At 37.1% G+C, this 15,419-nt stretch overlaps 2 protein-coding genes and 1 long non-coding RNA gene across 5 annotated transcripts; 1 reads left to right on the top strand and 2 right to left on the bottom strand.

The window, feature by feature from the left end:
• Window positions 1-527: 527 nt before the first annotated feature.
• LOC127454474 (uncharacterized) lies at window positions 528-8,993 on the bottom strand. Of its 2 annotated transcripts, none has more exons than XR_007899555.1 (4): window positions 8,933-8,993; window positions 6,968-7,051; window positions 6,729-6,878; window positions 528-1,597 (listed from the first exon to the last, which is right to left on the bottom strand). It is a non-coding gene; the product is annotated as an uncharacterized LOC127454474 (long non-coding RNA). The 2 variants fall into 2 exon arrangements; XR_007899556.1 differs by lacking the exon at window positions 528-1,597 and adding an exon at window positions 6,100-6,161.
• Window positions 8,994-9,266: 273 nt separating this feature from the next.
• Window positions 9,267-12,081, top strand: LOC127454468 (coiled-coil domain-containing protein 127-like). Its single transcript, XM_051721704.1, has 3 exons — window positions 9,267-9,347; window positions 10,449-10,575; window positions 11,063-12,081. The coding sequence occupies exons 2-3, from the start codon at window positions 10,458-10,460 to the stop codon at window positions 11,752-11,754; spliced, it is 810 nt and encodes a 269-aa protein (XP_051577664.1). The 5' UTR covers window positions 9,267-9,347; window positions 10,449-10,457; the 3' UTR covers window positions 11,755-12,081.
• A 242-nt stretch (window positions 12,082-12,323) lies between these two features.
• Window positions 12,324-14,841, bottom strand: LOC127454470 (telethonin-like). Of its 2 annotated transcripts, none has more exons than XM_051721709.1 (3): window positions 14,622-14,841; window positions 13,879-14,337; window positions 12,324-12,511 (listed from the first exon to the last, which is right to left on the bottom strand). In XM_051721709.1, exons 1-2 carry the CDS (start codon window positions 14,756-14,758, stop codon window positions 13,932-13,934), a joined length of 543 nt encoding a protein of 180 aa, XP_051577669.1. In that variant the 5' UTR covers window positions 14,759-14,841; the 3' UTR covers window positions 12,324-12,511; window positions 13,879-13,931. The 2 variants fall into 2 exon arrangements, with proteins under 2 accessions (XP_051577669.1, XP_051577670.1); XM_051721710.1 differs by having other exon boundaries at window positions 12,324-12,508.
• Window positions 14,842-15,419: the final 578 nt, after the last annotated feature.

Here is a 15,419-nt window from a genome sequence, read left to right as displayed (position 1 = left end):
CTTTAAATAAATTAATTCTATTCTTTAAATCAATAGTTTTATTTTGTTTCATAATTTTTCATTCAATTATGTCATTCGCAGTGGTTCATGGGATTGTAGTTCATTCCCCCATTAAACATGTTAAGGAGACAGTCGTGTATCTTTGCTTTTTTGTCGATTTTCAAATACATTTTTGGTTCTAATCAAAGTTTGTAATGTTGTCATTCAGCTTGGAGCTGGATGGTTTGGTTCATGACTTTTATCAACTATTTAATGAAAACTGTACTTAATGAAATCCCTATGGAAAAAAGTAAATGGGATAATAACTTCGCAACCAAGACGGCTCATAAAGTGGCCTCAAAAATGTGCCACATTCACTTCCATTTTAAGTGCCTCACTGTAACCCAGATTTTTGCTTTTTTTAAAAAAATAAAAATAAAAAGGAGGGATGGGTCAAAATTGATTTTTTGTGGTAATCAACATTATGCCACAAATGCTGTTGATTGAGCTTAACTTGTATTGAACCTGGAATATTCCTTTAAGGTCCCCTTGGTTCTTAAAAGTGCAATGATTATAATACAAGTCCCAATACAAGTAGCTCAGCTTTCAGTTCATACACCAAGTTTGTCCCCAAGAGGTCACTGAACATGTACTCAATAGCCCCATTCACACCAGGTCAATTACAGGAAAATTGTTGGGTTGCCTTTACTGGTAAATGAACCAAATGCGCTGTTCACACATACCATCAATAAGGAAATTTATAGGTAATGATACAACTTCGCATTAAGGAAAATTGCCAGAGCAAAATTTACCAGTATTTTCAAAAGGGTCGTGTTCACACATGACCTCTAAACTGGAAATTGTAGTAATTTTCTGGAAAGGCTGTATATGTGAACACGACTTACATGTACATCCTCAGACTTTTAAAATAAACCTAGCTGTGCAATTCAACACTGACTTTTGATCCATGATTGCAAGTTTCCCTTTATAAATAATGGAGTTATGATATTTACAGTAATTTCTCACATGCTTTGAGATGATTAAAGTTAATTAATGAGATAATAAAGGTGTGTACTGTATGTTTGTTTTTTTTATCCCCTTTTTTCTCCAAATTTGCAATGCCCAATTCCCACTACTTACTAGGTCCTTGTGATGGTGCGGTTACTCACCTCAATATGGGTGGCAGAGGACAAGCCTCAGTTGCCTCTGCTTCTGAGACCATAAATCCACACATCTTATCACGTGGCTCATTGTGCATGACACTGCGGAGACTCTGAATAAGGGGCTCATGCTACTCTCCACGATCCACGCACAACTTACCACATGCCCCATTGAGAACGAGAACCAGTAATCACGACCACAAGGAGGTTACCCCATGTGACTCTACCCTCCCTAGCAACCGGGCCAATTTGGTTGCTTAGGAGACCTGGCTGGAGTCACTCAGCGCATCCGGGATTCAAACTCGCAACTCCAGGAGTGGTAGTCAGCGTTAATACTCGCTGAGCTACCCAGGCCCCTGTGTACTGTATGTTTAATAGGAGTGAATAGCAGGAGGGATAGCTGCACAGTCTTCCTCATTCAGCGAGCTGTCAGTCACAGGCCTGTATTCCAAAGTTACCTGGAGAAAATAAGAGCGATACACTCAATAAATCACCAACTATAACAACCATCAACTCTGTCTTGTGTACAAGGGCTACACTATAGATGCATGGCACTATGGATAAGCCTAAAATATTTAACTTTACATGAACAAAGTTTGGCCTATGAATATATATTATGTTACATTCCTAGTGTTTTTGTCGACATATAAAAGAGTGTTTCCTCCAGTGCTGGTCAAAGGGCTTCTTTTCTTGACCATGAAGAGGCTTTGAATATTCATACTCATCCACTCTGTCCTGAAAGAATAAATATAATGCCATCACCTCATGTTCTACTTAAATCTTAAGAGGACATTTGATCTCTGTTCATCTACTGTACCTATCTATTTAGCAACCCTAGAAACTGCATAGCAATCCCTTGGAAATCAGTCAACGCCATTCCATAGCTACCACTCAAAACACCCTTGAAACTGGCTAGCAATGGCTTAGCAATCAGCCAAACACCCTAGCGATGTTCAACACAACAAACATCTAACAAGGCTTAATCCCATCAAACTACAAAAAATGAATAAGCTATATCCATCAAACTGTTTTAAACTTGCAGACCACTATTCAAAGTTTAAATTTAGCCACTTGTTATCGCATCACCCAAGGTGGATTGTTAATAGCAGGCCTAAACAGAGGTCTTACTTTGTAGTCCTCTCTGGCGTGGGCTCCTCGACTTACAAGCTTCTGCTGAGTGAATGGTTTGAACCGAATTCAGCATCAGGTTCTGCCGCTCAAGAGACTCAAATCTCTGTTCCAGACAATATCTAAAATTACAGAACGTTACTTAAAAACTGCAACACTGACTAATCCTCATGATGGTTGCAGATGGTAATAAAAGAGCAGATCCTTTGAGCTTTCTGATTGACACCAGTTATGATGCAAAAATTAAGTACTGATTACAAGGGTCTTATTTCAGTTGTAGGACACCTGATGAAAAGAAGAATGAAAGCCTGACATCTGTCAAATGTTTTGATGTCATACAAGCACTTGTAGACAGCATCCATCTTGTTGCATGCTTCTTTTAGGACATCACCTGTCCTAAAAAACAGAAGTGTGATTCTGCATAGTCTACATGGGGAAAGACAGGAGGATACATCATCATCAGCTCATTATAGCTGGAGCATTGAGATCTTGTGTCAAAGACTGATCAATCCAAAACTTCTGCATGTTGAGTCTGATCTCTGAGGTTCTTGTGTTGCCACTGGTGAATCTCAGCCTGTCCAGATTGGCAACAGACACCTCACCAGCTTTGGGCTTGAGTGGGGGCATTTTCTTCTTTGGAGATAATTGGGGATTATTTTGACTATGACAGGGTTCCCACACCTTTGACCAATGAATTTTCCAGTCATGACTACTAAACAAGGATTTTTAATTTTATAGAGAGTGCACTCACAAACAGGATAAGTAGGAAATGATATATAGATATAAATTATATAGAGAGAATTACAGTATATTAACTGGAAATCACAATTTTAAAAGTTCCTGATATTTCCATGTTTTAATTTTTATTTAAAGTTTAACCGGCGGATACGACAGTGGTCTTGGACTTCATACTGACACGTACTGACACAGGATTAATTCAGTCTCTAGAAATTACTCATAATGGTGCCAAAAACAAAAAACATCCAGTGAGCGGCAGTTCTGTGGACAGAAATGCCTCATTGATGAGAGAGGTCAACAGAGAATGGCCAGACTGGTTCAAACTGACAAAGTCTAGAGTAACTCAGATAACCACTCTGTATAACTGTGGTGAGAAGAATAACATCTCAGAATGCTATTCTGAGATTCGGGTTTGCGCTGTTTTGGCAGCACAAGGGGGACCTACACACTATTAGGCAGGTGGTTTTAATGTTGTGGCTGATCGTTGTGTATATATATATATATATATATATATATATATATATATATATATATATGTATTTACATAGCGATAGATGCTATTTGCACTTCTAATTTAATACTAACATACAGTATCACTGCAGTGTGTTTATTGTGTTTATTTAGAGTTCCACAGACATCCTACACCAACCCCTACCCCTAAACCTAACCCTAACCTTCCCTTACAAAAATTAACCATGGTTTTACTATGTTAACCATAGTCTCACCATGGTATTTAGTAGTAAAATCATATTTAAACATAGTTACGATATAAACACCATATTACTGTAAGTAAGGCCATGATTAACTGCATTAAAACTATGGCTTCTGCCAAAAAAACATGATTAAATTAACCCGGATCAAACCTTTCTCTCAACTATGCGACTGTCACCATAACCAAATCACTGTGAGGCAATCAACATTCATTTTTAAAACTGGAAACAGAAAAATGGATGGGAAAAAGTGGAACAAAAGGGTGAATCGAATCCAGGTCGTCCACTTGAAAAAAGAAATGTAATACCTTTATTTTATTGTCTTTACACACTACACCATCTAGGGACACTAGGGGGTGCACTCTGTCTTCAATTTCTGTGTTTCCACCAGACTATTTGAGTGCAAATAGCAGCACATTGTGGCAGGTGCTATTTACACCTAGTGCAAATAGTCACTCCGTTAATTTATTCTGCAATTGTGAGTGTCCAATAATGGGGGGTTTACCAAGATTTTTCTCCTTATTGAGAGCCTTTAGTTGTCTAAATGAGTATATGGTTAACACTGTGAGTGCACGTCTCTGCGATGGTGTAAAATAAGGATATGTTTTTGGGATTTATATATTTTTCCTATAGATAATTTCCTTTGTCTTTTTACCATTTTAAATTGAAAAGAATAGTATTTCTCTGTAAGTCTTCTATTTCAGATCAAAGTGCTGGATGTCTTCTAATGTGTTAATCTCACAAAGAGATAACCAGATACATCCTTCCCCCTGATATTAAAAGAAAAAAATAATATCTTGTATTTTGTATACAAAAAATAAAAATAAAATAAAGCCTATTTTAGGACCTTTAATATTTTTACCTTTTTTGCATTGCATTTGCATTATGACAATTAATTATTTCCCCTCAGATAATCGTTTCTGTACTGCACAAAAATCTCATTCTCATTACTGTAATAAAGTAATGAAAATCTTCCTAACTAGACAATTTTTTTTAAACATTTAAATTAAATTCAGTGCAAAACATATTACCACGATGTATACTTATAAATGTACTTTAGATATTATTTTGCAATACAGCAGTGAAAGTTTAGAAGAGAAATGTGCTCAATGTGACAATGCAAAAAATCTTGATGGCCATAAAAACTTGTTTCTGCATTTTCTTCATGCAAAATATAATTTCTTATTTTTTCTTTTAATTTTGGAGTGAATTATGGATTTGAAATATGGTTCTTGAGAGTTTTTGTGAGATGCGGGGATCACCCTAATAGTCTGTGAGTTTATAATCTCTTAATAGTTGTTAATTGGCAGCTTCACACCTCCCCTCCCGGATCTCAACGGTCATGGCACGGGACATCACGTCTCTAGAGGCCAAGTCTTTAGCATTAGGTGCATAGCACTCCATAAATTGCTTACCTTAACGGTTGATGAGGATTCCACCTTTGGTGATGATGAGGATTGATTATTTAAAAAAAAAAAGAATAAGCAAAAATTGCAGTTACAGAGGCACCTACAATGGAAGTGAATGGGGCCAGTCTATAGATCAAGGACTGTTCATTGTTCCATGAACATTTCCTGCTTGTCAAAACAGAAACTATTTAGCAGAGACGGGCCACTTCTATTAAAATGAATGGGAGAAAATGGAACGCCCAACGGCAGCCAACGGTCAACCCGCCTTACAGGTAAAATAGCAAATCACCTTTTAAATACAGAAATCGCCTGTCAATCAATTCGAGAATATTCATGCGCATTAGGTATACAAGATGGTATAATTTAGTTTTTAGCGTAGTCTGAAGTAAAGAAACACAATTTATTATACCAGTTGTGACGGAACGACACGCACTTCCCGTGGATCATCGTCACCCCACTTCGTGTGATGGGGCTTGCGTGATCCCAATGAAGAACCTCATCACCGCTGCATTTAAACACTGAGCGCGCCTCTCCTCGGGAGACCGGACTCTACCTGCTGACGTCTTTACAGGTCCAGGAACGGAGCGGAGAGGGCCGGGTACAAGTTAGATGCATTGCCGGACCTGCACCCAGGAACCCCTGCGTGAGTTGGAGCACACGTCGCGTCGCGGCCCATGGGCCAGGATGCCGGGCCGCTATTCCCCTTAAGTGTTGAGGCCCAGGGAAGCCGGACCACTCGAGTGAAGCCGCAGCAGTGTTGTCAGATTTTACGGCTTTTTTTTATATATATGTTCTTTTATCTTAATCTTGACCAACCATTTTGGAGATTTCAGTCTTTCTACATTCAAGTAGTTAGGAGCTGCACTTTCATGCCGCTGTTTACATAGGAAAATTGCTGCCAAACCTGCCCAAGAACGTTCCAAAAATGGCCGCCGAGTGGACTGACTTACCTTGAAAAAGAGACTTTGTTGAAAGGACCTGGAAATACGCCTGGACTGTTCTAATTCCTTTGTTTTTCTTTACATTCTTGAAATGGTCTATAAACATAAATAAAACACTATTAAAAAAGTATTGCCACAACATGTAAACATTTTACATGTTAACATGATCTTAGTGTACTAAAATCAGGGATTTACCGGCGTTATGGTGTTTACCAGATTACAGGGTTTATCGATGTTACGTCGTTATGAGAACAAAGTTGTAATATTGATTATAACTTTACACAGATAAGGCTAGTTAGTGGTTTTATCACACAAAAGTTGTTTTAACATGAATAATGTTTGTATCTTATGGCTATACTTTTGAGATGGTGTGCATTTTAACGTTTATGGACTGGTCCCATTCACTTCCATTGTAACCACGATTTTTGCTTTTTATTTTTTATCTTTTAATAAATGAGGGAGAAGTCGAAATAGATTTTTGTGGTTTTCAACATTATGGCACAAATGTGGTTGATTGAGCTTAAAAAAATATTCAAGGTTCAATACAAATGAATTGTTTTTAAACCAAACATAATTCAGCAATCCCTCATCTAAAATTAATGCGGTGTTTTCCCCTTTAAACTGCTGATATAGGTTTAATATTATTGAATGTGTGAGCTATACCTGCACAGCCACTGTGTGTGATCTGGTGGGAAACAATTTGGTTATGCAGGCTGTGATAAACCCAGCTTCAGACAAACCAAAGGCCGCTCGGAATCCGGCTCCAACCACCACTGCAGCAAATTCAAAATCCATTGGATAATGTGTGGACACCTGAACAACACAACAACATACTTTTATTCTGGGCTCTTTTAATGAATGTAAAGTGTATGTAATAGCTGCTGTCATTACAGCTTACTCACTCCATCTGAAACTTTGGCACTCTCCCTCTTGCCGTAGATTGAAAAGTGGAGGTTCCTCGATGATATTTAGGCTACGACTGGAAGCTGATCAAGAAAGGTCAAATGTCAAAATCACACTTGACCGAAATAAACTGTGTTGTCAACATCCTGTTAAATATCAAAACACCATCTTTATTTTATCTGATGATCACAATATGTGGCGATTAATGTAACTCAGGCTGGTACAGTATTTAAATATAACCTGCCCTTTAAAAAGTACCATGGTACAGTGATGGTAGCAGATGGTAGTACCACGGTAATTAATGATTACCATGTTCATATACCATTTGCATTCATATTCATACACCTTTAATTCAAAGAATAAAATGATGGTACTTTGGAAAAACATGGTATGACCTTAGTCCATTAAAAATTTGGTATTATCAGGGCACTTACTTGGAACATTTGTGTAATCTAAATGTCTTGTAACCCATTTATATACACACACACTGGTGGCCAAAAGTTTGGAATAATGTTCAGATTTTGTTGTTTCGGAAGGATATTGGTACTTTAATTCACCAAAGTGGCATTCAACTGATCACAAAGTATAGTCAGGACATTACTGATGTAAAAAAACAGCACCATCACTATTTGAAAAAAGTCATTTTTGATCAAATCTAGACAGGCCCCATTTCCAGCAGCCATCACTCCAACACCTTATCCTTGAGTAATCATGCTGAATTGCTAATTTGGTACAAGAAAATCACTTGCCATTATATCAAATACAGTTGAAAGCTATTTGGTTCATTATATGAAGCTTTACATTGTCTTTGGGTTTGTTTTTGAGTTGCCACAGTATGCAATAGACTGGCATGTCTTAAGGTAAATATTAGGTCAAAAATGGCAAAAAAGAAACAGCTTTTGCTAGAAAATCCTCAGTCAATCATTTTGAGGAATGAAGGCTATACAATGCTTGAAAGTGTCAAAAAAACAGAAGATTTCATCCAAAGGTGTACACTACAGTCTTCAAAGACAAAGGACAACTGGCTCTAACAAGGACAGAAAGAGATGTGGAAGGCCAGATGTACAACTAAACAAGAGGATAAGTACATCAGAGTCTGTAGTTTGAGAAATAGACGCCTCACATGTCCTCAGCTGACAGCTTCATTGAATTCTACCCGCTCAACACCAGTTTCATGTACAACAGTAAAGAGAAGACTCAGGGGTGCAGGCCTTATGGGAAGAATTGCAAAGAAAAAGACACTTTTGAAACAGAAAAACAAAAAGAAAAGGTTAGAGTGGGCAAAGAAACACAGACATTGGACAACAGATAATTGGAAAAGAGTTTTATGGATATTAACCCCATTGAGTTTTTGTGGGATCAGCTAGACTGTACGGTGCGTGAGAAGTGCCCGACAAGACAGCCACATCTATGGCAAGTGCTACAGGAAGCGTGGGGTGAAATATCACCTGAGTATCTGGACAAACTGACAGCTAGAATGCCAAGGATCTGCAAAGCTGAAGTGGAGGATTTTTTGATGAGAACTCTTTGAAGTAGTTTAAGAAGTTCTGAACATTTTCTTTTTTTTCTTCTAATTTTAATAGTAATTTTTCACATTATTAATGTTCTGACTATACATTGTGATCAGTTGAATGCCACTTTGGTGAATAAAAGTACCAATTTCCTTCCATAAGAGCAAAATCTGTACATTATTCCAAACTTTTGGCCACCAGTGTGTGTGTGTGTGTGTGTGTGTGTGTGTGTGTGTGTGTATATATATATATATATATATATATATATATATATATATATATATATATATATATATATATATATATATAAATATCAGTAACGTTTTGTAACTTTTCAGAATAACCAAGCACTATCAATATTAAGTAAAATGAAAGAATAAATTTGCCACTAAACATAACAAAACCACAACTAAGACATCACAGTGTAATTAAAGAAAGTTTTGTGTCACTTACAGTTTTGTCAGTCAAAACTATTCTGCACATCAGTCTAGATGCTTCGCTCACTGCAGCCATGATTCAGTCTGCGCATCTCATGCGCTGGTAGGAACGCATAGAATCCCACATGAGCCACCCTAAGGACTATACTAACTATAGTTGTGGGGGTGTCAATGTTTCAGTGCAATTGTGTTTTTTTTAGTTTGAGCAAATACAGATGACTTTAAGAGCATATATGACAAATATATTATAATTTATGTCATTTAAAATAACTATGACTGTATACCATGAACTTAATCAATAAAAATAAATAAGAAACTCGCCAAACTCCCCTATGAAATCATAAATGGACGATTAAATGTTGTTTATGGAATTGCATTAATGTCCGAGCTGTCTTGAAGGATCTTATTCATATAACTTTAGATTGTTCAAGGTGAGCTAAAGGATACAATATGTCATGTTTCCGTTACTAAGTGAACAGGATAGATCTATATGTTATTAAACATTTGTGCTTGAGTTCAGATGCACCTGCTGAAGAAAGGCATTTGTCATCATATGCAGGGTTGCAGTTTTTAGCAGTGTTGTGCTGCAGGTCATTTTTATTTAAAGTATATGTTATGATGTTTTTAATTTGACTTCATAACTATGATAATAATGTTTCACTTGTGCACTGTGCTGATTTGTTTGATGTATGGAATATCTGAATGTTAAAAGAATATTCCTGGTTCAATACAAGTTCAGTTCAATCGACAGCATTTGTTGACATAATGTTGATTACCACAAATATAAATTCGACTCGTTCATAATTTTCTTAAAACAAAAAGCTAAAATCTAGGTTACATTGAGGCACTTACAATGGAAGTGAATGGGGCCAATGTTTGAAGGGGTTAAAGGCAGAAATGTGAAGCTTATAATTTTATAAAAGCACTTACATAAATTCTTCTGTTAACTTGTGTATTATTTGAGCTGTAAAGTTGTTTAAATCATTGTTTTATGGCCATTGTAGTGTTCACAGCGTTGTGTCGTCATACTGTAGCAACGAAGTTGTAAAATTGGATATAACTTTACACAGAAAAGTTTAGTAAGAAATTGTATCACAATAAAACCATGTTAACACACATTGTTTACGTCTTGTGTCTGTACTTTTGAAATAGTGAGTATTTTAACTTTTATGGATTGGCCCCCATTCACTTCCATTGTAAGTGCCTCACTGAAACCAAGATTTTTGCTTTTTTTTAAGAAAAGGAGGGGCAAATGAATATGCATTTTTGTGGTAATCAACATTATGCCATAAATGATGTCGATTGAGCTTAACTTGTATTAAACCCAGAATATTCCTTTAACACCAAGCAGACAAATGTACACAGTTCATCTGTCATTCTAACAACACATAACTTGGGAAAACATTTTTATTAGGCTAGCTCAACCTATGTTTTGTTGACAAATAGGCAGTTTACTGTCCATTTAATATATAAAATATGTCTTAGAATAATCAAACAGCCCATAAGTTGTATATTCTTCTCCATTTGATCAGAGTTTCTCCATGAACAACCTGAATGATCCGCCTAGATGGAATATTAGACCAGATCCAGCCCGAGGAGATGGTGGGGGTAGATGGAATTATGCCCTGCTGGTGCCAATGATTGGTCTGGCAGCATTTCGTAGGTGTCCCTTTACATAAACTTAAGGTTGATCATGTAATACCTGTCTCAAATGTTTAAGCAGAGGTCTTAAGAGATTATGTACAATATTATACTATGGATATTACATGAGATATTCACTTTTTGGGTTTGAAATAAATTAGTGTTTATAAGGGAGTTTGTAAAATCCACTGACTAATTTCTTTGTTTGTTATTTTATATTATTCTTCTGATGTATAGTAGTATTTTATTTTATAGTTTTTTTAATGGTATTATTGTGCTTTTCTTTGAAGGTAATTATCCAAATTAAATACTTTTTAAAACTCAAGTGTGTAATTTTTTTCCATGTTGAAATACTTCTTTATGTATCATTGCTGTTTGTCTCTTACTCGCTTTTTTGGTCAGATCACTCTTGCAAAAGAGTTTTTACCTGGTTAAAAAAGGTAACTAACTAACTGAACACAAACTGTGTCCTTTGCCAACACACACTTGTTTTTTTCCCACCCAGGTTGGATATGGACTCGTGAATCACAGAAACAGATCCAAGATGTGAAAGATAAGTACAACAGCGACATGGCAGCTATCACCAAAGACCTGGAGATGAAGTACAGAGACACGCTGACGGAAAACCGACGGACGGCGGCGCAGCTGGAGGTGGAGCTTGAGAATGAGCGCCAGCGTGTGAAGGGCTACAGGAAGGCCCTGATCTCTCAGAGCCAGCAGCTCATGGAGGAACGCAAGCAGCTTCAACAAGAACGGCAAGATCTGGAGCAAGAGAAGAACTGGTTGCTCCAGTCTGGCGTGGCCAGGGTGGCGCTTCAGAAAGCCCTGAAACGAGAGGAGGAGTGGCAGCGCAGAGCTCAGACTCTCTTACAGGAACTAGAGGAGAAGCTAGTGGAGAGGCAGGAAGCATTCTGCAGTATCCTTTTGCCACGGGAACAACGTCTGGAGATGGAGAAGAACCTGCTGCTGAAGGCTGCCAAAGACCCTGTGGGTGCAGAGCTGAATCTAGAGGGGGATCTCAGGGACATATTTAAGAATGACAGACACTGCGCAGATTTGCTTAACACTGATAAACGCAAGAATGGCAGTTTGATGTGGCTGTATCTCAGGTACTGGCAGCTGCAGGTCACTCTGCAGAAACACAAGAGGGCAGAGAAGACACTCAAAGGAGGGCCACCGAACTCCAACAGACCTTGATGCAGGAACCTATGATAGAATCACAGATCTCTATGAAACAAAATCTTGCTGCTGTTTTCCTTTGCTAATCTAATTTATTGCCATCATTTTTCAGTTAACTATTTATGATGCCAAACCTTTGTGGAAACCTTTTGAGCCTGTAAAAGGGAAACCTTACCCAAAACCCACCCTCATATAGTTCTGACCCTGTATTATTGTCTTTCTTCCATGAAACACAAAAGGTGATGTTTTGTCCTTTAAACTATCCCTAGTCCTTGACAATCATATCTGAAAATGCAGCTGCAAAATGATTCTATTGTGTCAGGAATAAAGTTTATCTTAATCATTTGTTGTTCTTTTTGTTTGTAGAAATTAAAACAGTTGTTCTAATGCTTTCATGTTTGTTACATTATTGATTAACTTATTTAAGTTAATAGGATTTATTCATTTTTAGTATGAAGTCAAATGAGTCATTATTAATATATATCTGACATATGAACAAGCTGTTACTGGCATTTATGATAAATATACAACCATTCTGAAATTAAAGAATATATTACATTTTGAATGACTCAAGGTTTATTGTTTTATTTTTATTGTGTGCCATAAAAATATATGAATGAGATTTACAAAGTGATAATGTGTAAAAGATTGGTACTAGTATATTATCAATACTAGACAAATTATAGGAAGTATTTTAGGAACTGTAGTTTGACTGTTTTGAAAAGTGGTTGTTTGTCCAGCAGAGATGTCGGTCTTGCAGTACTGTCTAAACCTGCTGAGAAAGAGAGCAACAGCGTATTTATAACCTGATAGATCGAAATTAAATTAATTCAAACTTTTGCAATGTCAGCATCTTAAGAGAAGCAAGATAATTTATTAATATTTTCTATTATTGTTTTCACTAGTTTTCCTCTGTTGCACTGGATAAACACTTAAAAAAGGGAGACAGTATTCCAGTTACATCTGTATCATTGCTAATGTAATAGAAAAATACCTTAAAGGAATAGTTTAAATGAAAATTAAAAATGTAAATTCTCTCATTATTTACTCACCATCCTAGATGTGTTTGACTTTCTTTTTTCTGCTGAACACAAACAAGGAATAATATAAAAAAAGAATAAATATCTCAGCTCTGTAGGTCCATTCAATGCAAGTCAGCAGGGTCCAAAACTTTGAAGCTCAAAAAAGCACACAAAGGCAGCATAAAAGTAATCCAAAGGATTCCAGTGATTAAATCCATGTATTCAGAACCGATACGATAGGTGTGGGTGAGAAACAGATCAATAGTTAAGTCCTTTTTTTACTTTGAATTATCCTCCTTGCCCAGTAGGTGGCGATATGCACGAAGTAGAAGAATAACTCTTAGGATAGAAGAGCGCTTTGGAGGGCTGTTTGAAAGTTGAGATTTAAATATTTATCTGTTGCTCACCCACACCTATCACATTGCTTGTGAAGACATGGATTTAACCTCTGGAGTCGTATGGATTACTTTTATGCAGCCTTTATGTGTTTTTTGGACCTTTAAAGTTTTGGACCCTGTTGACATGCATTATGGACCTACAGAGCTAAGGTATTCTTCTAAAAACCTTGATTTGTGTTCAACAGAAGAAAGAAAGTCATTCACATCTGGGATGGCATGAAGGTGAGTAATTGATGAGAGAATTTTCATTTTTGGATGAACTATCCCTTTAACATACTATACAGTGGCCCAAAAAAAAGTGTTTGGACACATAATAGATATAAGCCAAACGACAGATATACTTTTTTAAATGAAGACAAAGTACAGTATTTAGACACTGATTGACTGTAAAATGTAAATGGAACAGATACATAGTTCATGTGATGAACTACACCTGTGTGAACTTACATCCACTAAAAATTATCTTGGCACCAGTAATTGCAAAAACGTCTCAGATCTTGCATCATATTTGCAGATGCCACTTGGTATGATATTTTGTAATCTAATGCAATGACATTCATACATGACTTAAGAGTCCACATACTTTCTGGGGCCTGATCTGATCTGTATCTTTCTTATTAAAGTCTTATTGAGTCATCTCAGCCTTCAAAATCCACATGCTCACACCCTCTAGTGTGCTATGATTTAGTACAGTCTTCATAAATGTGAGTGAGGTCACCCACCATACTCGTCATTGTATCCATGTCCATGACGGCAGACAGCTTTCATCAGCTCATCACTCCCTTCGCTGGAAGCCGATCAGTGTTTCTCGTGGTGGAGAGATGAGGCTTGACGCTCTGAAGTTTGGAGTCCTCGGTTGGATTACCATTGGCTTATGCTGGGTGATGGATGAGACCTCTCTCTTCTGAGGGCAAACTCCACTTAAACTAGTCTCAGAGTCCATGACAGATTTCAATCTAGAGGGAGAGGGCTTGCGGGTCACGTCAGGCTGTGTGATGTCTCTGGGCAAAAATATTGGTATTGGGAGAATGTTTTTGTATGGTAAATGATACTTCTGCATTGGTCCCCCCTCTCGTCCCATGCAAATCGTCTGGTTTGGGAACCTTTGCACTGTGAAATGAACCACCTGCTTTTTTTCATAGCTCTCCTTTCTCGCTGAGTCCTTCTCGAAGAGTTTCATCCTGTGAAGGAGGATATTGAAAGTTTGTTAGTAGTGCATTGTCACACTCATACCAAAGCTAAAAGTTCTGTACAAACAAAGCAAATGGGACTATATAGTACTTTCACAAACTATACAAACTGCTTCAAAAGAGCTGCATAAAAAATCTTCAAAATTTCTCCTTTTGTGTTTCACAGGAAAAAAAAAAAAAACAGCTAACAGGTTTGGAACAACATGGGGATGAACTGTTCCTTTAAACCCACTTAATATCTAAAAATACATCACAGAGGGGAAAGAAGTACATACTTGTATTCTGGTCTCGTCTCCATCAACATATCTAACCAGGTGGCTTCATACGATTCTCTGGCGATCTCATCAGTCTCCTGGAAATCACTGTACGTGTTCACAAGATATGACCTGGGTGTCCTGCTCAAGCAATGCATCTCATACCATTAACCACACTAACTAAATAAGAAGCTAAATTAAAGGTAAATATTTAAATCTTCTAACAAGTCGTGCTGCTTTCCTCCTGAGTGTTCCTCAGTCTTATAAATAAAGGTTTGTTGCTATTTTTACACTCTGGATCATGCCCACAGAACAGATTGGTGTGGCGAGGGGGGAAAATGACTAATCCCATGAGTATTTAACTGATATGTAAGACTAACAGTTCCCCAGCAGGTGAACAGAGCCAAATGACCATCTCTGCTTTCTGGTGTTATGTGCGTCACTAAACTAGATGCTGAGACATGAGATATCAGAAAGTTTTATTATCATTTTCTTTGTATCAGTGTGCTATAATGTTTGTGTTATTATCACAAAGTGAGTGGTTTTAATTTAACCGTCATATGTATATACACATTCATAGGCTATCTGTACGCATGTGTATATAACATTATAAAAAAAGGACGGCGACGATAGCCTACTGTGTTACAGTGATGCTATCATACCACAGTACTTTGATATATACTATGGTACAGAATGATACCATATTCATGAGGTTCACATGGTACTCCAGAGATTACTATGGTGTTAACATGGTACCTAAAAACATGGTTATACCATGCCCTAAACAACATGGTATTACCATGGTACATGCCCAAAAAC

Source organism: Myxocyprinus asiaticus, chromosome 16 (assembly GCF_019703515.2).
Source record: "Myxocyprinus asiaticus isolate MX2 ecotype Aquarium Trade chromosome 16, UBuf_Myxa_2, whole genome shotgun sequence".
NCBI classification, from domain to species: Eukaryota; Metazoa; Chordata; class Actinopteri; order Cypriniformes; family Catostomidae; genus Myxocyprinus; species Myxocyprinus asiaticus.
Note: the sequence above shows the minus strand (reverse complement) of the source record. Positions and strands in the feature narration are given on the sequence as shown.

What these genes read in the sequence shown, in the direction of transcription:
- LOC127454468 (XM_051721704.1), top strand. Translation starts at nt 10,458, where the DNA reads ATGAACAACCTGAATGATCCGCCTAGATGGAATATTAGACCAGATCCA. An exon ending in GATTGGTCTGGCAGCATTTC is followed by an intron (nt 10,576 to 11,062) that starts GTAGGTGTCCCT and finishes TTTCCCACCCAG; the next exon opens with GTTGGATATGGACTCGTGAA.
- LOC127454470 (XM_051721709.1), bottom strand. Translation starts at nt 14,758, where the DNA reads ATGCATTGCTTGAGCAGGACACCCAGGTCATATCTTGTGAACACGTAC. An exon ending in GAGACGAGACCAGAATACAA is followed by an intron (nt 14,338 to 14,621) that starts GTATGTACTTCT and finishes CCTCCTTCACAG; the next exon opens with GATGAAACTCTTCGAGAAGG.